Source organism: Salmo salar, chromosome 25, assembly GCF_965601325.2.
Source record: "Salmo salar chromosome 25, fSalSal1, whole genome shotgun sequence".
Lineage (NCBI taxonomy): Eukaryota > Metazoa > Chordata > Actinopteri > Salmoniformes > Salmonidae > Salmo > Salmo salar.
In genome coordinates, this window is record NC_138315.1 from 16,628,616 (window position 1) to 16,651,349 (window position 22,734).

At 42.0% G+C, this 22,734-nt stretch overlaps 1 protein-coding gene across 6 annotated transcripts in view; it reads right to left on the minus strand.

Moving 5' to 3' along the window:
- Window positions 1–425: 425 nt before the first annotated feature.
- The window catches only part of LOC106586256 (disintegrin and metalloproteinase domain-containing protein 23), a 34,556-nt gene continuing 12,247 nt past the window's right edge, over window positions 426–22,734 (minus strand). Inside the window, exons 8-27 of one of the 6 annotated variants that reach the window (XR_001324162.3) lie at window positions 21,402–21,469; window positions 21,028–21,093; window positions 20,570–20,638; window positions 19,571–19,737; window positions 19,213–19,297; window positions 19,040–19,127; window positions 17,655–17,706; window positions 15,961–16,060; window positions 15,767–15,838; window positions 15,592–15,678; window positions 8,910–8,990; window positions 8,768–8,818; window positions 8,571–8,634; window positions 8,281–8,386; window positions 8,002–8,121; window positions 7,701–7,869; window positions 7,321–7,432; window positions 5,310–5,400; window positions 3,059–3,239; window positions 426–2,325 (exon numbers count right to left, since the gene is read on the minus strand). Coding sequence is in view for 4 of the 6 variants with exons in the window: in XM_014173328.3 (XP_014028803.3) it covers window positions 2,280–2,325; window positions 5,310–5,400; window positions 7,321–7,432; window positions 7,701–7,869; window positions 8,002–8,121; window positions 8,281–8,386; window positions 8,571–8,634; window positions 8,768–8,818; window positions 8,910–8,990; window positions 15,592–15,678; window positions 15,767–15,838; window positions 15,961–16,060; window positions 17,655–17,706; window positions 19,040–19,127; window positions 19,213–19,297; window positions 19,571–19,737; window positions 20,570–20,638; window positions 21,028–21,093; window positions 21,402–21,469 (1,694 nt within the window). In the remaining 2 variants the exon portion in view is untranslated. Of the gene's footprint in view, window positions 3,240–5,309; window positions 5,401–6,242; window positions 6,487–7,320; window positions 7,433–7,700; window positions 7,870–8,001; window positions 8,122–8,280; window positions 8,387–8,570; window positions 8,635–8,767; window positions 8,819–8,909; window positions 8,991–15,591; window positions 15,679–15,766; window positions 15,839–15,960; window positions 16,061–17,654; window positions 17,707–19,039; window positions 19,128–19,212; window positions 19,298–19,570; window positions 19,738–20,569; window positions 20,639–21,027; window positions 21,094–21,401; window positions 21,470–22,734 lie in introns of those variants that run through there. The other 5 variants (XR_001324161.3, XM_014173330.3, XM_014173328.3 and 2 more) reach the window with 5 other exon arrangements.

The window sequence follows — 22,734 nt, forward strand, 5'->3', positions numbered from 1 at the left end:
TTCTTAGCAAAGAGCAATTTCTCAAGCAAGAATTGTGCTGGGACTGTCTGGGAGTGGTCTGAGTGAGGGGCCTAATTGGACGAGCTTAATGGGGGAGACATGTAACCTAAAAGCTAGCTGTTATTAGCAGAGAGGTTTCAAACTCTCTTTGTTATTGATCTAATAAATTGTACTGCCTGGTGATGTCGCCAGGCAGGCCAAAACTCCATCCCACCCAAACAGGCTTACATTTCTGCCGGTCTTTTCAAACAGCTCTGACACTAAAACAACATTATCATAATTTTCACAATTTAACATTTTTCTTCCCAAACTCATAGTGTGGAAATATATGTAAAACACAGGAAAAATCACAATCTTGACTGCACTGGGCCTTTAAGCACAGTTCTACAGTTCTAAGGCTCATAAGAAAGACAGAGGCTCTTGGATAAAATACTTCAGTCGTTTATTCGTCGGTCCAACTGTACATGATGCAGTGTTGATAGGGACACGAGATGATGACTAATATGGAGGTTTACACAATGCCAGTGCTATGGCAGCACCTGGAACACACCAACTGTCTGTCTGTCAGCTGGGCTGGAAACTAAAGTCCTGGAAAAGTAACCTGTTGAGGCCTCAGCACATACAGTATGTCAGATTAGAAATGTCATCTTAGATTGGTTGAAAAACACACAAAAATTATATTTTCCTTCGATTCCACAAACGTGAAAGGATGTTCTTTCGGCTTTTCACTTGGACATATGAATTCAATTATGCTTTTCCATTCTTTATTTCAGTACTTTGAAGCTAAATGAAACGAGATGTGGGAGTGGCCGAATACAAAAGGTTGTCTGATTCGCACAGGTTTTTGTTCCATGTTTATACTGATATCATTATTACATTTAATAACCCATAAGTTTGTGCAGTATCTTTCTTTGCATAGAAATAAAAGTTAAATGTTTTGTTTGTTGACATGCACCTATCTTTTGTAGCGTATTTTAGCTTGCGGATTTTGGGACTCCCTTATAGAATTATAAGCCCACTATAGTGTGAATGCATGCAGCGTACCAGTAGAGCTGAACTTGATTTCTAGTAAGAGTTTATGAGAGCGCCAAGCTAGCCAGTATAGTGGGTGTTGATGAGGACTGTTAAATAGTGACACCACCGGATCAGACAGGTGGGACTAATCTGCAGGGACACACTGCATGCCTGTCTGCAGCACTGGGAGAGAGAGGCACACAGATTGCAGACAAAGGGGAAAGTGCTCTGTGTGCGACAACATCCAAACATTCCACGTGATTGATTCTTTGGCTTTTGAGTCACTACTGGAAGTACTTAAGGAACCCCATGACGTCATTCATAGACTGGATAATCTGCGATCTATCTTTCTGTCATCATCGCTGTGCCCTGACCTCTAGAGAAGACACATGTAGACCCCTAAATCTGACCTCTCATCTGTACTGTGTATACTGAACCTGACCCTTGACCTCTATATTGGTTAAATACAGAATGTAGCGTGTGGTAACACCTAATAGACAGATTATGACATTGTCTGGTTATCCGTAGCATTTTGGCCCAAATCATAATTGCGTTACTGTTTTTCATTAACATTGCCAAAAACACCCGCTATACAACATGCTTAAAGAGAAAACAGAAGCAGAGTGTGTCAGTGTAAAATGATATGTTATAATTCAGAATCTGAACTCTTTCTCCTCTTTTATGTACAATGTTGCCCGATATATACTTCAATTTATTGAATGTGGTCTGCATTTCCCATTTGGGTTCGAGCATGCAGCCCTCTTCCTCTCATTGTGGTGACCTAAGGAGGAGGAGGCTTTTCAGGGTACCACCGGGTTTGTTTTTTAATGAGGTTCTCACCTCCATTTGACGATTCAGTAGTGATTTCTCTCTTCTTTTTTTGTTTTGTTTTGCTGTGTGTTGTTCATAGCTTTGGTAGCCATGCAAAGTCCTTTAGCGAGGGCCCCTCATGCCAGAGCCAGCGAGCTGCACGCTCTGTGCGGGAAATCATGCCTGGTGAGAGAATATAATGGTGTGAGTTCCGCCTGAACGCCTGTGCACTGGCACTAACGATGAAAGGAAAAGGAGAGGAGTTCTGTGGCTCTAGAGATCAGGATGGGGTTGTTAGGTGGGTGGGGTTGAAGAAGGCTGCATTTCTACATGACTAAGATGGAATTTGTTAAATTGTCCTCTATTTCTTTTTCAAGTAAATCTAATGCCAAAAATCAGCAGCTGTAAGTGCAGTCCAGAGGATCCCTCTGTGCCCTTTGACCTCTCCTCCGGCCTTATATGGCACTGGCGTTGGGGTCGTACCGTCGCTTCTTCACATTTCTTCGCGTTCAGGGGAGAGTTGGGGAAAGAAGAAAGGGATCAATACATGGTATATTACTGATGATGGTGGTACAGTCAGTGCACCGTGGAGAAGCAGCCACACTCATCTCTTAGCCAACAGGAGCCATAATTGGTCCTTTCGTACTGGACTGCTCCCTGCAGCTACGCGCTTCAGTGAGGTCACTGGAGACCCTAGATTGATTTGATATGTTCACTATTGGTATGTGTATTGCTGTTGTTAAGTCTTTCAGATTGACCTATAAGTCAATTCTTCTGCATTGTGATGACATCCATTTTGTGTTTCAAATGTGCAACCACAATATGGTGCTGGAGGCAATGAGAAGAGTCTGTGCTAGTCCATGTGGCATACAGTTAGCTTTCCAAAACACAAGGACAAGGATAGGACACAATTCTCTCATTACCATCTCTGACAGGAAAATACATTAGTTCCATTCAAAACATTACCATCTGGGGGGAGAGAGAGCCAACAAAAATGTACTCTATTAAAGGGGGAAAGAGGAGACAACAGCAACACATCAACGACAACAACAACGACAACAACACCAACAACAAGATAACACCAACAGGAGAGTTATGCATAACCTCCCCGTAATGTGGCTTGATGTGGGGCTTCTAGCAGTCTGTCATGCACCTGTTTCAATAGTAGGCCAGTGGGAGGTGGCACTATTGATGTGCGTGGTGGGTCATGCAGCTCAATGCGCCGTGTCTGTACCAGGTCTGTGAAGCAGGCAGCAATGGCAGCTGGTGTGGGCGGGTCCAGGAGTCCTGCTCTGCTCTAGGGCGGAGCCTGGCCATCCAGGTGGGTGTGGCCAGCCATGGCACAAAGGCTGCGGCCAACAATATGGCCCTGGCTTCTCTCTCACCACTTCCGCTTAAACTCTCACCCTTGAACCCTCGTACCAGATTGAGAAAAAGATTATGGTAGTGATAAGAGTATGGTAACCCAGGAGCATGTCATCCTGAGTTGGGCTCAGCCTTTGTGCAATGAACTGACCTTCTCCAAGTCAACCAAGTCTACATGCAGAAATATTTTTGGGGGTGAGAAACATGATGCTTTGCTAACTGACATGCTTTGGTGGCTGCAGTATAACACTTATCAACTCCTTATTTTTCCTTCTTTAGATTTAGGGTGTGTAACAGTCCTGTTGCTTGAGACAGCAGGCTTACTAGCGAGCGATTGGCACTTGATACCTCAGATTAGGGAACATAGCATACTGCATCACACAGTAAACTAGCTGGCTATGTATTATACACTGAGTACACAAAACATTAAGAACACCTGCCCTTTCCGTAACATAGACTGACCAGGTGAATCCAGGTGAAAGCTATGATCCCTTATTGATGTCACGCTAGTGACCACTCTGCAGAGCTGCCTCCATGACAAGATTAATGACAATAAAATCCAAACAGCGTTTTTACCCTAATTGAATATGTGTATATACACTGAGTGTACAAAACATTATGAACACCTGCTCTTTTCATGACATAGACTGACCAGGTGCATCCAGGTGAAATCTAAGATTGCTTATTGATTAATTCCACTTCAAATCCACTTCAATCAGTGTAGATGAACGGGAGGAGACAGGTTAAAGAAGGATAATTAAGCCTTGAGACAATTGGATTGTGTATGTGTGCCATTCAGAGGGTGAATGGGCAAGACAAAAGATTGAAGTGCCTTTGAACAGGGTATGGTAGTAGGTGCCGGTTTGTGTCAAGAACTGCAATGCTGCTTGGTTTTTCACACTCAACATCTTGGGGGGGGGGGGGGCTTGGTGCAACTCAATATTAGGAAGATGTTCCTAATGTTTGGTATGCTCAGTGTAGACATGTACAATCTGGAAGAGTATGTGTACAGGACGTATAATCTTAATCCATAGACTAAATTAGCAGTAAGAACAGTTTGGTCTACAAGTGCTCTTATAAAACTGATTAAATGATTTTTCTGCTAACCCCCCCCCAAAAAGATGTTATATTGTCACATACGCCAGATAAGTGCAGTGAAATGTGTTGTTTTACAGGGTCAGTCATAGTAGTACAGCACCCCTGGAGCAAATTATGCTTAAGTGCCTTGCTCAAGGACACATCAACAGATTTTTCATCTTAACGGCTCAGGTATTCAAACCAGCAACCTTTCTGTTACTGGCCCACTCTAACCGCTAGGCTACCTTTCCGCCCTAACCAGCAGGTTTAGTAACTGTATTGAACATGCACGTCAAGCTTTGAGCTGTGCCCGTCTTATCAGTTTGAGGTTCTGCCACAGACGCACAGATGCCCATCACCTCTCCAACATAATCTCTATGATAATCACCCTATATTACTGATTGTGGACCTTTATTAAAGTAACTGTCCAATGTTTCCAGATTTCTATGAAATATGTGTTAAATAGTTTTCCTTCCAATTGTACTGTTAAAAAACAGCTTTTCTGTGTTCGAATAGTGTGGGTGTATGTATACTGGTCATTAAAAATATTAATTCGAGTAGACTATTGATTGGCCAGCTGAGCCTCCTCAGGAGGATGATATAATCCTCTATGAGGAAATACAAAGCATTTTTTAAACGGGCTGTTTGAGATACAAGTTTGAAGTGGGGTTTTTTAAGTGTTTTTTTCCCCTCCAATTTATGCTTTGGCCAAAAATACGAGTATAAGATGAGTCAACAACATTATTTGGGTATGAGTTAACAGAATATGAACTTTTAAAAGTGAGATTTTCACTGGACAGTTACTTTAAGACAATGTTAAGTATCATGAGCACAGACAAGATTACTTTAAATATGCCTATGTTAAGTGTGTGTTTACGGCTTACCATGTAAGTCTATGTGTGGTTGATGTGACGAACGTATCAGGTATGTTTGTGTGTCGCCTTGGGTCTATATTCTGTAGCAGGAGCTCAAACCCTGGTGTCTATAAGCAGCAGCAGGGATGCCAGAGTCACGGTAGGAGAGACATGCGGTGTGTTGCTTACTTAAAGCCCCATCCAGTCCCCCCCAGCACTATGGCAGCTACCAGGATGGCTCCGGCGATGGAGCCTATTATAAGATTGGTGGCACTAGGACCTGCGAAGGGTTATGGGGGAGAAAGACATGAATGCCTCACGTATGGAATTTCTCTACACATGGATGATCTTACACAGATGTTAAGAACAAGAACACATAGCATGAGAATACCTGTTGAACTGACTAATTACGTCTATGGTATATTTTTGCATGCTCGTCAGGCCCTTCTACAATAATGTTACCATGGTAGTAGTGATCGTGAATCTGATGTGATGTAGCACTTTGCTTGTAAATTCAAAGGTCAAGTCTACATTTCAGGGACCCTATTGTCTACGGGCAGAGGTTCTGAAAAGACAGACCGCTAAGTTGAAAAGTTGGGCAGAGCAATGGTCCCGATAAACATGGTGGTTAGCACACAGCAAACCACAGGAGACCATAGACCTCTCTGTTACTGTATCATCTTAAGCTGAGTTGTTTTACTCCTTTATGGTGGCATGTACCTAGCTACAGTCTCACCCTAACCTACATTAGCTTCCGATAACAGGTTGCATAAAGGATCTGTCTCAGGTGATCTATATGAGGATTTGAATCGTGGAAAATGACCACATGGCACTATTTGGGAGTCCCAGTCACCACACAGCCCACCACTGAAAGACAGGCTATCTCACTGCGAATCACTTCCCTTGACTGGGGTCTATCTCCATGCCCCACATGCCCCAGAAAGGAGAGGATCAGAAGAGGAGCCACATGACGAGTAATAGGAAGAAGAGGAAGAAGAGGAAGAAGAAGAAGAAGAAGAAGAAGAGGAAAAAAGAGGAATAGGGAGACTAATAATAATGGGGGAACAACAGGAAATGGCGGGATAAGGGGAATCCATCGATCAATCACATGACACTGAAACATCCAATCACATGACATTTATATGGTCACCACCAACACGAGACAAAGCCACCAGGACGCACACACGGGCTCAGGCCGGGTCACGAGACCCTCAGCCAGCACACTGAGGCACAACAATGAGAGGAAGAGCTGTGGAAACGGAGAAAGATGCTTACTCTACTCCCCACCCTGTGCCTCCAAAAATCACCCCCAGGGCCAGAATGGTCCCTGCTACTGCCCCTATCAGCCTGTTAGTTGCCACGCTCACTGCGCAGAGGGAAAAGGAGCATTATCATTATTACCACCTGGTCACAACAAACAGCAGGCTTCTGTTCTGCTTCAGTAACATGGGTAGAGTGATGCCGTTCCCTTGGCAACTGTCCATTCCGCCTCCCCTCCACCTGCTGTCGAAAGCCCTAGGAAATCCACTGACTTATAACAGCCAATAGAAATACTCAGACATGACTATGTGTTTATGTTCAAAAGGCTCTCTATAGCTGTGATGCATGGTGATATTAGCAGCTAGAGGCCTCAGCTAAAACATCTTTCTCTATTCTCCTGTGAATCATTAGACGTATCTGTGTACCAGTTCCATGTTATTATAATAATATTAATGGTAATAATAAACTTGATTTGTTTAGCACCTTTCATACAAGCAATAGCAGCTTAAAGTGCTGTTACAATTAGCACTTTAAAAAACAACAATAAAATAACACAATAAAACATGGTAGTAAAACAATAAGAGCAATAAAAGCAGAAATAAATGAATTAAACATAAACCAATAAAAATATCAATTAAAAAAATGAATTAAAAACAATTACAAATTAAAAACAGACAAACAAGAAATAAAAGGCACACTAGCTAAAAGCCAGCGCCATCTTGAATGACCTTTCAATCACATTGACATGTGCAAATGTTCTGCGACATGTAGCTTTGATCTTTAGACAGAAGAGGGTACTTGATAATAACTGACATATTAACAAATGTACTTTAAATGTGATACAAAACTCAATGGAACGACTGTACTCAAGAAAGGACGTTATATTTAGTCTATCATGGAGAGGCGATAGGGACGTTCTGAAAACTAGACGGAAACAAACCCTTTGGTCCTTCATCTTCTGCGGGCGCAGGCTCCTTGGGGGGGTCAGGCATGCTGCAGTCTGTCCCCGCCCATGTAGTGTCACAGGTGCACGACGCCTCATTGTTACACACCTGGTCAGGTATGATAGAGGGAGCAAGAGAGGCGGGCAGGGAGAACTTCATTAACCTATGCTCCATAACAAGTAAATACGTCCCAGGTTCAATGGTTACCGCATGCTGGGGACGAAATTTTACACGCTTGTTGAAATTGTAGTGAATATGTCACCTAATTGACATTGTCACTGGAGACACCATTGTGGACACTTATGGCTAATAATAGAGCATTCAAGGTTGTGGTAATCGGCTGGGCTCGAGGGTTAAGCAGCTCCCCTGGACTTACCCCGTGGGCTGAGCACACCTGGCTGTTGGGCCCGCTGGGACAGGCACTCATGTTGAGGGACTGGATGGGCAGACACTTGCGGTCAAGGCACATCATTGACGGCCCACAGGGCGTCCCGTCCTCCACGTAGCCTAAATCAGTCTCATCGTCCAAAAGAACATGGCCACCACTGTGGCGGGAGAGAGAGATGGGTAGACAGAGAGCGAGAGAGAGAGAGGGGGTGCCGTAGGAGAGAGGTCAGACAGTATCCGTGGCTGTTGTCACTGTGTGTTGACATGTGAGGTGAGACGGTTGTCTTCACCTGCAGTCCACCAGTCTGCCCTGATGGTTGAAGGAGGTGGGGGTGATGTCTCCCTTCATCATCCCGATGCGGGGGTTGCGTCCTATGTTGCTGCACAGCAGGGACCCACAGAACACATCGCTGCAGACAGAGAGTCCGAGAGAGTTAGAGCTAAGGGAACACTGATACTTTGTGAGTACTGCACTGATGTAGAACAGATACAGCAACACTTGAATGTTTGTTGTGGTATAGCGCATAACTACAGTGTACAGTGTATATTTGGTATCATGTTCAACTCACTGCTTGCTGCACTGGAGCCATTTCTCTCCGTCCTTCCCACAGTTTCCCTTCTCTGTTCCCTCTGTATTGAGCTTCTCATAGCAGAACTTCTCGGAGCCTCCCGCCTCTGCAGGAAGATGCAACATAGGAGAGGAGAAAGGGAGGATGACCACACCTCACAACAAGCCAACATAACTGGAGCGCAGACAGCCGTCTCAGATTCTGTCTCAATGCCTTTTTGACTACATATTTTTGCATGTCATCTCTTGCAGTGAGTAAATCAACTTAAGCAAAAGGGATTTTGAACTCACTTGAACCCCAGAGGTATTTGCACTGGTTCCCCCTGGTCTTGCACTCTCCACCGTAGCAGCGTCCCTAAAGAGACAAAAGGGCACACTCATTCATTGCCTATCTGTTCAAGCAAACTTATGGTGACAACCATTTTCTAAATCATACAATCTGAATAGATATGAGGATGTCGTCGTGTCTCAGTGATCATGCTGCCCACCTGGTCGACTTGACAGTGGTAGCCATCTTGTTTGTGAAGGTTAGGAGGGCACTACAACGAACGATATACAAATATTTCCTTTAAACAGAGCTGAACGTTTCATCCTTTCTCAGAAATGAATAATAGTTAGAGCCCAACTCACCTGGCCAGAGTCTCCTGAGCATGTCTCTGAGATGTCACAGTCATTCACCGCATAGCGACAACTATAACCTCGTGGGTAGAACTGACATAGAGGGAGAAAAAAACAAAAGAGTGGAATTTCCTGTACCACTTTGGTATCTCATGCAACACTAAGAAAAAACCTAAAGGAAAACACTGCCCACTGCTGTTCATGCTCCCAGATGATTTTATTGATAAAACATTCCGACCCTTAGGTCTTCATTAGGCATCCATATCCCAGGTGGGGGTGGAAGGTCCTATATGTAGAGGCAGTGCTCAGTGACATCACTTCCTGAAACAAGAGGTACAGATTTATAATATAGGTTCACAATATCGACATCCAATATAATATACAACCGTACATGCGGGAATGTGATAAATATTTACAGTGATATTTTTTCAAGTCTCTGATCCATGGTCTGATCGAAGTTTCAGAATGAAGTGGAGATTGCAAAGACAGAATATGAGTATATGAAAGTTGACTGACCAACCACACCTGTCATGTACACCCTCCCCAAAATTCACAAGAACATGACCCCACCTATACCAGGCAGGCCCATTGTGAGAGGTCCCGGATCTCCGAAACCCTGGCCGAGCTCTCTACCCACGTACACCAGAGACTCTATTGATTTGATCAATGTTCTAAAATCTGTGGACCACATACCAGAACATTCTATTCCGTGTACTTTTGATGTTACCAGTCTATACACTAACATCCCCCACCAGGGTGGACTAGCGGCCCTCATGTTCTACCTCTTCCCAGCACCAATTGTATTGTGGACTTGGCTGAGGAAGGTTTGAAAAACAGATGGTGCTGAATCCAGAACTTAACTCTTTTCTCCCCAATATTGTCCTCATTTTTAGATATTTAGATGATATTTTCCTGATCTATACAGGGACTCAGGAAGAACTCTAGGAACTCCATGCTGATCTAAACTCTATGAATGAGCACCTCCTTTTAACCATTAATCCAAATCAGTTTTTTTGATGTGATGGTTATTAAGGACAAAATGTCCCTCTCTACTGATCTCTACAGGAAACCTACGGAAAGGAACACTTTCCTTAGAGGTGACCGTCTCCATCCACCTCCACTCATTAAATGTCTCATGTGTAGCTCTGATGCTTCTTACCAGAAACAGACCACGGACCTCACACACAGGTTTAAGGAAAGGGGGTACAAAGAGAATTGGGTCAAACATGCCGATGATCATTTTGAAGGTCTGACACAATTAGAAAGCCTTCAACCAAAAGTAAAAGAAAAAGCAGAACATGTCCCTTCATGCTTCACGCCTTGGGGAAGGCATTCAATGACATTATCAGGAAGCACTGGTACATTGTTGACATTGACCCACAACTGAAACCCATCTTTAAACATCCCCATGTATGGTCTTCAAAAGACCCCCAAACCTGAGAGACTTTGTGGCCAAATCTGACTACCCACTGGGCACATACGTCAATTCAACATCTGTTCCACATTGGTTCAACGTCATTTCATTGAAATGGCGTGGAAACAATGTTGATTCAACCATCGTGTGCCCAGAAGGTACCCACCAAAATTAAAAATGTGGCTAATGTGGCAAATGCAGTTTCACGTACAAATGTGGCTATTTCACCGACCACAGGATAAGGCCTGATTATCTGCATGTTTAAAATCAGATTTTATGACTTTGTGGCTGTGCCAGCTAGTGACCACTCTGCAGAGCTGCCTCCATGGCAAGATTCATGACAATAAAAGCCAAACAGCTTTTTACCCTAACTGAATAGTGTATATACACTTATACACTGAGTTTACAGAACATTATGAACAGCTGCTCTTTTCATGACATAGACTGACCATCTACATCCAGGTGAAATCTATGATTGCTTATTGATTCAATCCACTTCAAATCCACTTCAATCAGTGTAGATGAACAGGAGGAGACAGGTTAAACAAGGATTTTAAAGCCTTGAGACAATTGAGACATGGATTGCGTATGTGTACCATTCAGAAGGTGAATGGGCAAGACAAAAGATTGAAGTGCCTTTGAACGGGGTATGGTAGTTTGTGTCAAGAACTGCAATGGTCCACCACCCAACGGACATCAGGCCAACTTGACACATCTGTCGGGAGGGAATTGGAGTCAACATGGGCCGGCATTCCTATGGAACGCTTTCCACACCTTGTAGTGTCCATGCCATGACGAATTCAGGCTGTTCTGAGAGAAAAAAAGGGGGGGGGCAACTCAATATTAGGAAGGTGTTCTTAATGTTTTATACCTGTATATCACTGTAAATATTTATCACATTCCTCATGTTTAGCTTATTAGGATCCACATTAGCTACTGCACATGCAGCAGCTACTCTTCCTGGGGTCCACATAAAATGTACAAATACATGACAAAGTACAGAACAACAACATAAGATATTACATGAAATTTCAAATAAAAAATAAAAATAAGTTATATATTGAAAAGACACCAAGAGACAACAAAAGTACTATTTTCACACTATTTATATAAATTGTGCCTTCAGAAAGCATTCAGACCCCTTGACTTATTCCACATTTTGTTGTGTTACAGCCTGAATTCAAAATGTATTTCAATATTTTTTTGCTCACCCATCTACACACAATACCCCATAATGACAAAGTGAAAACATGTTTATAGAAATTGTTGGAAATGTTATGCAAATTAAATACAGAAATATCTAATTTACATAAGTATTCACACCCCTGAGTCAATACATGTTAGAATCACCCTTGGCAGCGATTACAGCTGTGAGTCTTTCTGGGTAAGTCGCTCAGAGCTCTGCACACCTGGATTGGACAGTATTTGCTATTATTTATTTCAAAATTCTTCAAGCTCTGTCAAATTGGCTGTTGATCATTGCTAGACAACCATTTTCAGGTCTTGCCATAGATTCTGAAGCAGATTTATGTCAAAACTGTAACTTGGCCACTCAGGAACATTCACTGTCTTCATGGTAAGCAACTCCAGTGTAGATTTGGCAATGCGTTTTAGGTTAGTGTCTGGTGGAAAGCAGACTGAACTAGGTTTTCCTCTTGGATTTTGCCTGTGTTTAGCTCCATTGCTTTTCTTTATCCTGAAAAACTCTTCAGTCCTTAATGATTACAAGCATACCCATAACATGATGCAGCAACCACTATGCTTGAACATATGGAGGGTGGTACTCAGCAATGTGTTGTATCTGCCACTGTTCCTAGGCTGCTCTTGAAAATAATAATTTGTTCTTAACGGACTTGCTTAGTTAAATAAAGATCTTTAGAGGAGCTGTGATACTATTTGTTTTTAAAGCTAAACTTGCTTTTTGCCTGAGTAACCTCTGGTGGCAGAACATCCCATGATGACATGGCTCTATACATAACTGAGCGACACATTAAATCTGTTTTTGGTTTGGGTACAGTGAAGAAACCCATAGTGGCATGTCTGGTAGGGTATTTGTGTCTGTTTGAAGTGTATGCAAATAGATTATATAAGTGGTTAGGCATTTTCAACACACAAATGTTTCTTAAAAAGACTAAAAGAAAAGCCACAACCATGAAAGACTATCATGCCTATTGTTGTGACCATTGAACAAGTTGAAGAAGCTGAACTCCTACGAGTAACATCTGTGTATGCATGCAAGCTGCTTTATTTTGAGCCAGCTGCAGCTTTGCTATGTCTTTCTTTGCTGCACCTGACCATATTACCAGACAGTAATCAAGATGGGACAAGATCAGAGCCTGAACAACTAGTACAGTTGATCTTTGTCTTAAAAACATATTTTTATAACAGACATACATTATCTCTCCCCATCTTCACAACAACTTTGTCAATATGACTTGACCATGATGACTGACCATCCAATGTTACTCGTAGGTGTTCAGCTTCTTCTACTTGTTCAATGGTCACACCCTTTATGCACAACTCCAGTTGAGTTTTAGGTCTAAGAGAATCCGTTGAACCAAATACAATGCTTTTGGTTTTAGATGTATTTAAGACCAGTTTATTGTTAAATACCCGACACTGACTGTAACTCCTTGCTAAGAGTCTCAGTGAGCTCACTGGCTGTAGGTGCTTATGTGTAGAGTGTGCAATCATCAGCATACATAGTAATTTTAGCTTCTTGTAAGACAAGTTGCAAATCATTCGTAAAAATAGAGAAAAGTAACGGTCCAAGGCAACTGCCTTGAGGGATACCGCACTGTACATATCTGATGTTAGAGAAGCTTCAATTGAAGAACACTCTCTGGGTTCTATTAGATAAGTAACTCTCCAAACATGTGATGGCCGGTGATGAAATCTAACAATACAGCTCCAACTATGTTCTTATTATTAATTTATTTTAGCCAATCATCAGTCATCTGAGTCAGTGCAGTACAAGTTGATTGCCCTTCACTATACGCATGCTGAAAATCAGTAGTTAACTTGTTCTTTGAAAAATAGCATAGCATTTGTTAAACACAATTTTCTCCATCAGTTTACTAAGAAGAGGCACCAAACGGATTAGTCAGTTGTTAGAGCCAGCAAAGAGTGCTTTACTATTTTTAGGTAGTGGAATTACTTTAGCTTCCTTCCACACCTGTGGACACACACACTCCTTTAGGCTTTGGTTAAAGACATGGCAAATAGGCCTGGCAATACAATCTGCTTCCATTCTCAATAGTTTACCATCTAGGTTGTCTATACCTGGTAGCTTATCATTATTGATGGATAACTATAATGTTTTCACCTCTTCTACACAAACCTGACCAAACTCAAAACAGCAATCCTTCTTTTACTTATTATTCATTATTTTCAATACACAAAATATGATAGTTTACTGTTCAATGTTATCATTTAACTTCACAGTTTATCCAATTTTCCAGTGAAATAGTAATTGAAATGGTTGGCTATATCAAAAGGTTTTGTTATAAATGACCCATCAACCTCAATGAACGATGGAGATGAATTGGTTTTTTTTGCCCAAGGTGCTCCAAAGTATTTTTCCATTGTTTTTCATGTACTTCAGTCACACAATTTCTCAATTGACAGTATGTGAACCAATCAGCTGAGCAGTGTGATTTGTTTGCCACCTTTTTTGCATAATTTATTTGAACCATACAATTTTTCAATTCATCATCGATCCAGGGGGCTCAAACGGTTCTCACAGTTTCTTAACAGGTGCATGTTTGTCATCAATTGGCAAGAATAATTTTACAAATACTCCAAGTGCTGCATTTGGATTCTCCTCCTTATACACTTCAGAACAACATACATTTTTTACATCTTCAACAAAACAGTCTCGAGAAAACATATTGTATGATATCTTATACACAACTTTAGGCCCTGCCTTTGGGACTTTGGCTTTCCTTGTTATTGCCACAATGTTCTGGTCACTACAGCCAATGGGAACTGATATTGCTTTGGAGCAAAGCTCTGCAGAATTAGTGAAGATACGACCAATACAAGTGGATGTAACAGATCCAACACTATTGGTGTACACTGCAGTTAGTTGAGTGATAACCTGGGTCATGTTACAGGCATTAGTCACAGTAAGAAGGTTCCTCTTGAGAGGACAACTAGATGATAACCAGACAATGTTCAGGTTACCAAGAAAATAAATATATTTGTTAGCATTAGAGACCTTATCTAACATCACACACATATTCTCCATATACTGACAGTTTGCCTATAGCAGCATACTAAAAAAGAGTATGGTTGTGTGTCACAGCATCATCGGACTGAGCTTGTTGTCATTGCAGGCAATCTCAACGCTGTGCATTACAGGGAAGACATCCTCCTCCCTCATGTGGTACCCTTCCTGCAGCCTCATCCTGACATGACCCTCCAGCATGACAATGCCATCAGCCATACTGCTCATTCTGTGCATGATTTCCTGCAAGACAGGAATGTCAGTGTTCTGCCATGGCCAGCGAAGAGCCCAGATCTCAATCCCATTGAGCATGTCTGGTCCCTGTTGGATCGAAGGGTGAGGGCTAGGGCCATTCCTCCCAGAAATGTCAGGGAACTTGCAGGTGCCTTGGTGGAAGAGTGGGGTAACATCTCACAGCAAGAACTGGCAAATCTGGTGCAGTCCATGAGGAGGAGATGCACTGCAGTACTTAATGCAGCTGGTGGCCACACCAGATACCGACTGTTATTTTAGATTTTGACCCCCTCTTTGTTCAGGGACACATTATTCTATTTCTGTTAGTCACATGTCTATGGAACTTGTTCAGTTTATGTCTCAGTTGTTGAATCTTGTCATGTTCATACAAATATTTACACGTTAAGTTTGCTGAAAATAAACGCAGTTGACAGTGAGAGGACGTTTTCTTTTTTTGCTGAGTTTATATTTGATATATTGACTGTTGATATTGTGAACCTATATTACATATTTGTACCTCTTGTTTCAGGAAGTGACGTCACTGAGCACTGCCCATATATATATATAGGACCTTCCACCCCCACCTGGGATATGGATGCCTAATGAAGATCTGAAACGTTGTATCAATAAAATCTCCTGGGAGCATGAACAGCAGTGTACAGCATTTTATTTTTATCTTTCACGAGTTCACCTATAACTCCAGCACCTGCAAGAAATGACCTGGATGTGCCTATGTTCTTCAGCTTTTGTACACTAAGAAAAAAAAGCCATTCTGGTTCTTGGTGAGCAGACTTACACAGTGATTAAAAAGCCCTTACCAGACAAGTGTTGTTGCAGCAAGGTCCATCAGCACAATGTGCACCATTAGCTAGGGAACACTTCTTGCAGCACTCCTTGTAGCACTCCTACAACACAGACGGCACCACCAGTCTGACACTGTATTCCAATAATATAAATGTGATGTAAATAGAATAATATTGCATCGTAACTCACGGATCTAGCGCCGCAGTCACACTCCTCTCCCACCTCAATGTATCCATTCCCACACTCTGTGGATTCAAACAGCTGCCCAAGCAAACACAATCAGAGGGTTATTATGGTATTTTTATTACTGGTTATATACAGTATCTGTCTTTGATATTCTGCTGTATGACAACCACAACATGAACTGTTCTCGTCTGACTCACCTTGTTTGGCCTGTTAAAAAGACAGGATCCACCGCCTTTCAGCAGGAATTCCTTGTAGTCTGAGATGCTGCATTTGGAGAACATCCGGGGATGCTGGACCCTGGGGGTTAAGGGATACATCCACCTTTAACATCCAGCTTTTAAACCCCCTAGAGTCTATTGATACACCGGTTCGTCAATCTAAGTAACATAACACAAAAATCCCCATCAAAATCCGTCAGTTTAAGCTAGAGATATAATGTTTTTGTATGGGCGGCGTCTCAATTCATCGCATCCGCCAATGGCGTCCTTCTGCATCTGCGGTGGAAAGTGTCAGAGCTACAGCGCTGTTTGTCAGACCAGGAGAGATCCCGAAAATCGATCTTCTCACGAAAACATCTGTAGCATCCGGACGGTTTGGCCAACAAAGTATTATGACCACTCTATAGAAAGGGGACGTAGGGCAACATGATGGTGTTCTCCGTTTTGCTCTACGACTCCCACAAGTGTCACAGGACTCGTCTGAAGGTAACCCATACAGATGAATGGGAAGTACGGAGGAAGTTTTGTGCCAGCAAAAATAAGTGGTTAAATATGTGCAAAACTATTTTTTGTACAATTCCTGAGCTTTTTGATATCTCATAGATATAGGACAGACACTTCAAAACATTATTCCTTATGATTTATTTTTTGACTGTCTTTTTTGTCATTTATGAATGTGTTATTCAATGCATTTCTATGGGTTATAGTAGGCCAAATGTAATATTTTATAACATTTATTTTTATTTTTTTCAGACCTAATCCCAATTGAGATGTTGTGGCAGGACTTGAAACGATCAGTTCATGCTTGAAAACCCGCAAATGTCACTGAGTTAAAGCAGTTCTGCATGCAACAGTGGGTCAAAATTCCTCCAAAGCAATGTGAGAGACTGACCAACAACTACAGGAAGCATTTGGTTGTAGTCATTGCAGTTAAAGGTGGCACAACCAGTTACTGAGTGTAAAAGGGCAATTACCCTTTCACACATGGGAATTGGGTGTTGCATAACTTTGTTTATGAAATAAATGAAGTAAGTATGTACAGTAATTGTTATGTTATTTGTTCACTCAGGTTCCCTTTATCTAATATCAGATTTTGGTTGAAGATCTGATTACATTCAGTATCAACAATATGTTCCCGGCACTGTAAACGATCCATGGTATGACTTAAAAACAATTCCATAAGTCAGCTTAGAGCAAGAGGCTGTACGAGCAGTCAGTCACGTCAGGTGACGCACTCTGAGCCAATGTGCCTAAAGAGGCGCTGTCAACAACACAAGCATGACGCCAGGGCACCTTTCACATGCTAATGCTGGTCATGACCCAGGAGAGACTCAGCTGAGCTGCAGCTCTGCACACCCTGTCATTATGGCGAAGGGAGAGCCATACCCTGCTATCATAGAGAGGGGCTGGGGGACTGGGGGGTTAGCAGCTCGTTATTGCCCATTTCCGTCACACAAATCCACGGAAAGAATCTATTCTCTCTCCTAATCGAACCTTTAATTATAACATCTGCTTCATGGTGTTATACTCTTTCTCTCTGTCTCTCTGTCTCCCTCTGTGTGTGTGTGTCTGTGTGTGTGTGTGTGTGTGTGTGTTCAAGAGAGAAAGACACAGAGACAGACACAGAAACAGAGAGAGAAAGTGAGAATAACAGTTGAGTAGTAGAACATTACCCAGTATCCTCCATGATGCAGCCCACCCAGGAGTCAGCACAGCCACATTCCTCTGTGAAAGAACAACACACAACATGGCTATCTTACAAAGAAATTGGTACAAACATACACTACCGTTCAAAAGTTTGGGGTCACTTAGAAATATCCTTGTTTTTGAAAGAAAGGGTCATTTTTGTCCATTAAAGTAACATCAAATTGATCAGAAATACAGTGTAGACATTGTTAATGTTGTAAATGACTATTGTAGCTGGAAACGACAGATTTTTTATGGAATATCTACATATGCGTACAGATGCCCATTATCAGCAACCATCACTCCTGTGTTCCAATGGCACGTTGTGTTAGCTAATCCAAGTTTATCATTTAAAAAGGCTAATTGATCAGTCTCAACGTCAACGGTGAAGAGGCGACTCCGGGATGCTGTCCTTCTAGGCAGAGTTCCTCTGTCCAGTGTCTGTGTTCTTTTGCCCATCTTAATCTTTTATTTTTATTGGCCAGTCTGAGATATGTCTTTTTCTTTGCAACTCTGCTTGAAAGCCCAGCATCCTGGAGTCGCCTCTTCACTGTTGACGTTGAGACTGGTGTTTTGCGGGTACTATTTAATGAAGCTGCCAGTTGAGGACTTGTGAGGCGTCTGTTTCCCAAACTAGACACTCTAATGTACATTGCTCAGTTGTGCTCTTGCTCAGTTGTGCACCGGGGCCTCCCATTCCTCTTTCTATTCTGTTTAGAGCCAGTTTGCGCTGTTCTGTGAAGGGAGTAGTACACAGCGTTGTACAAGATCTTCAGTTTCTTGGCAATCTCTTGCATGGAATAGCCTTCATTTCTCAGAACAAGTATAGACTGACGAGTTTCAGAAGAAAGTGCTTCGTTTCTGGCCATTTTGAGCCTGTAATCAAACCCACAAATGCTGATGCTCCAGATACTCAACTAGTCTAAAGAAGGCCAGTTGTATTGCTTCTTTAATCAGAACAACAGTTTTCAGCTGTCTTAACATAATTGCAAAAGGGTTTTCTAATGATCAATTAGCCTTTTAAAATGATAAACTTGGATTAGCTAACACAACGTGCCATTGGAACACAGGAGTGATGGTTGCTGATAATGGGCCTCTGTACGCCTATGTAGATATTCCATTAGAAATCAGCCGTTTCCAGCTACAATAGTAATTTACAACATTAATAATGTCTACGCTGTATTTCTGATCAATTTCATGTTATTTTAATGGACAAAAAATGAGCTTTTCTTTCAAAAACAAGGACATTTCTAAGTGACCTCAAACTTATGAACTGTAGTGTATGTGCCTAAAATGTTTTAAACTGTTCCTTAAATAGTGTCTGTAAGGCAGAAATGAATGTGCAGTGATGAATGGGAGCCAGTCTCTGTACTTCTCTTGGCGGCTGGATCCCACTGGATGCCTAGGTTCTGTGCCAAGCTCTGGGAGAGTGACGAAGCCATGGTCCACGTGGTGCCATACTGCAGGTACAACAAATCAGCAGTTACTCGTCTGCTCTGCTGTAATCAAACAGTCCGATCATGTACATTAGTCAGCACATCTTACCTCGTTGACCCCTACTCCACGGCTCACAGAGCACATGCCCCCGAAGTACGCTGCGCTGCTCCGGCGGTAGTGGAAGGTCACATTGCTGTGCATCAAAGAGACACAGAGTAACTATCAAACAGACAGGTAGACGGACAAGTGAGAGGTATTCAGCTGCCCTTGGAGGACAAATGGAAGTTGATGGAAATGTTTTGCTTTATTGCTAAAGCCAAAGTATTAGGGCCTAGTCCTCTGACATGCTCTAATATTCTGGGAAGCCATAAGGACTCAGTGTGTAAGAGATACTAATGGCAGTCTCGGCATATGGCGAGTAGCCGCATGGGTTGGCCCCGAGGGACAGAGAGGAGAGGGCACTTACGTGAAGAGGTGCACAGAGTCAGCGTGTTGCTTGATGCTCTGCGCCCGGTACTTAGAGAAATCTTTCAGCATGTCCAGTGGCTTCACACTGATGGGAATATGGTCCTTGTCTGTCCATATCTCCACGGCAACCAGAACAACCCGTGTGTGCAGGTGCTCCTTAAAGATCTGTCATCGGCGCATGATGGGTGAGGACACAGAGAAAGAGAAAAAGAGAGAGAGAGAGAGAAATGACAGCACAGGGACAGGAGAAGAACACTGGGTGTGAATGATCATCTGTACTGTCTGAGGACAGACATGGGACAGGGGACAAAGCACACTGGGAGCAGGGAGAGACAAGGGACTGTTATTGCACATCACAGCTACACAGAGCAACAACAAACACTGTAGTGATACAGTACAGAATCTGAATAGCACAGACACGAGTATGGGGCCGACTCAGGGTACAGGAGATGTACAGTGTGATACATGAGGAAGTGGTCATTACTGGGATCTGCCCCTAGGGGCTCTCTAATATACATGTTGAACAGCTTTTCTCAATAGACATACAAGTAATGTGATATACACCACTGGGGGCTGCTGAGGGGAGGACGGCTCATAATAATGGCTGGAACGGAGCAAATGGAATGACATCAAACCATGTGTATTTGATACCATTCCACTGATTCCGCTCCAGCCATTACCACAAGCCTGTCCTCCCCTATTAAGATGCCACCAACCTCCTGTGCTGGACGCATACACATAAACATTTAGGTATTCCTGTGATTTGCAAAAAACACAATAATTGATTCAACTATGATTGCACTGAAAATATACCTCAAGGTACACAAACATATCAACAGCCAGTAAAGTATCAGAGTTTAACCTTATTCTGGATGTTCTGGTGGGCACCCTGATATATATACCAGAAAAAGGAAATAGAGGACTGAATATTTGTAGAGTTTAAAAGAGGTACAAAGTAAAGAATCACTTCTCAGAGCCAACTGAAGAGGTTACTCACAGCATCCACAAAGTTCACCACTGACTTGGCAAAGTTCCTGGTGTGCTGCTTGGTCTTGTGTCGTTTATACTGCACCCCACACAAAAACAATGGCACATAACTTTGATTAAAAAGGATTATTAAGTGCAATTGGACTAAATACTTAAATATACCAAGTTTCTCCGACACCATTTTAAAAATGCATCAAATATGTATGTTGTTTTTTTGACGGTCCAACAATAGAATAAGACTGGTGTTTTCAAATCTGAACGATGGTTATGTTAGATAGGATATGAATCACGCGTCCACCACATTCAATCGTGTTGCACCCTCTTGTGGGCAAAGTTGGTTGAATACTATTTTATGTCATTCTTTACAGTAAAAGAATGAAACATTGCTGAAATATTTCACACCAGCTCACTCATATTTCCTGTCTTGTGTCTATGTGTTGGCTGGTTGTTTTTTCTGAGGGCACATACCATATTGTGGTCACTGACAATCATAATCTCCAAATACTTCATTTCCTCAAAGACATTCCGAGGCATCTGAAAAAAAAACACAGATTAGTTCACTATCATAACACACAGACATGAAAGATATATAGAGGAAGACAACAAAAGACAACATGTTGTGTGGTGCTGAGTTGAGTTGCAAATTATGTTGTGAGAGATAAAAATAAATAAAAAGAGGTCACTTTAAATGATGGACCTATACTGGGAGGCTACGTTGTAACACAAGGCTACATAACACAATAACTTAACACACTACATAATACAGCAGGAGTGAATGAACTTACAGTAGGTGGAATGTGTTACAAATTCCTTTTAAGGGACTGATGAGGTCACAGACTTACAGCCCGCTTTTTCCTGCGCTTCAGCCAGGACATGTCATCCAGCTCCGAAAGCAGCTGCTCTTCCTCCACTAGAGAGACATAGAACACATTAAAGGCCCAGTGTAGTCAGAAACATGATTTGCCTGTATTTTATATATATATTTCCACACTACGAGGTTGGAATAATACTGTGAAATTGTGAAAATGATGATAATGTTATTTAAGTTAAATTTCAGCCTGTTTTAGTGGGATGGAGTTGTGGCCTGCCTGGTGATGTAAATTAGTTAATAGACCAATAAGAAAGAGAGTTCCTAACCTCTCTGCTAATAACAGCTATTTTTCTGTTTTCCCCTTCCCACTCAGACCACTGCCAGACAATCCTAGGAAAATTATTTTTTGAAAAATGGCTCTTTGCTAAGAAGCTATTTTGTTTATTTTTGACAAGTTTAATTGAAAACAGTCATACTGTATAAAATAAATCATGACAGTTGTGATGGAAACAGGAAGTTTCGATACAACTGAATAAATAAGGAAAGATAATTAGTTTGTTCGATATGGTGGGATATTTTTGTGTTGGTACAATTGTGAGAAATGGCGGTGGGAACACCTTTTTGCGCAAATATTGATATAATACCCATCGTATAGAAGTAAACTTGGATCACGCGATGATATAGTGTGTGGTCCTCAGGAAACCATGCAGTTTATTAGGCTACAGATGATATAAGTTATGATGAACTTCACAGGGTGGTGAAAGTGCAAGGTGATGAGCTTGATGCTCCTTTCCAATACATATCAAAGGTCTTATTCTGGTGAAATGATGATCGATGCTTGACTGCCGTTTGACAAATACAAATATTTTCGCTCTTATCCATAATAATCTCATCATGTAGCCTAGCCTACCCTCACAACCTACCCGCACTGTATCTGTGAGCTGTTGGCTAGAGCCCAGGTACCAAGACCAGAGTAGGCACATTTTCTACTTAACACAACAGTTTTTGTGACAATTATCGGTTAGAGTTGAAAATGCGATGGAATCACATTGAACTTTAGATTTTTAACTTCAACTAAAAAGTACATTTTGGGTGCACTACGTCATTATGCAGTGATTTTTATCTCCAACAAGTCAGTTTGCATGAAAATCTGTCGCCAATTGGATGGAAACCTAGCTAGCAAGGTACTTCATTGTTACCCAGAAATGATTTTATATTGAGATAAAAAAAACGGCTGCATTGGACCTTTACCCAGGAAGAGAAACACACCAAGGTATAGGGCAAGATACAGATGCCATAGGAGGGAAACATGTGACAGTCCAGATCTGGGTCAAATACATAGGTGAAATACATAGGTCAAATAC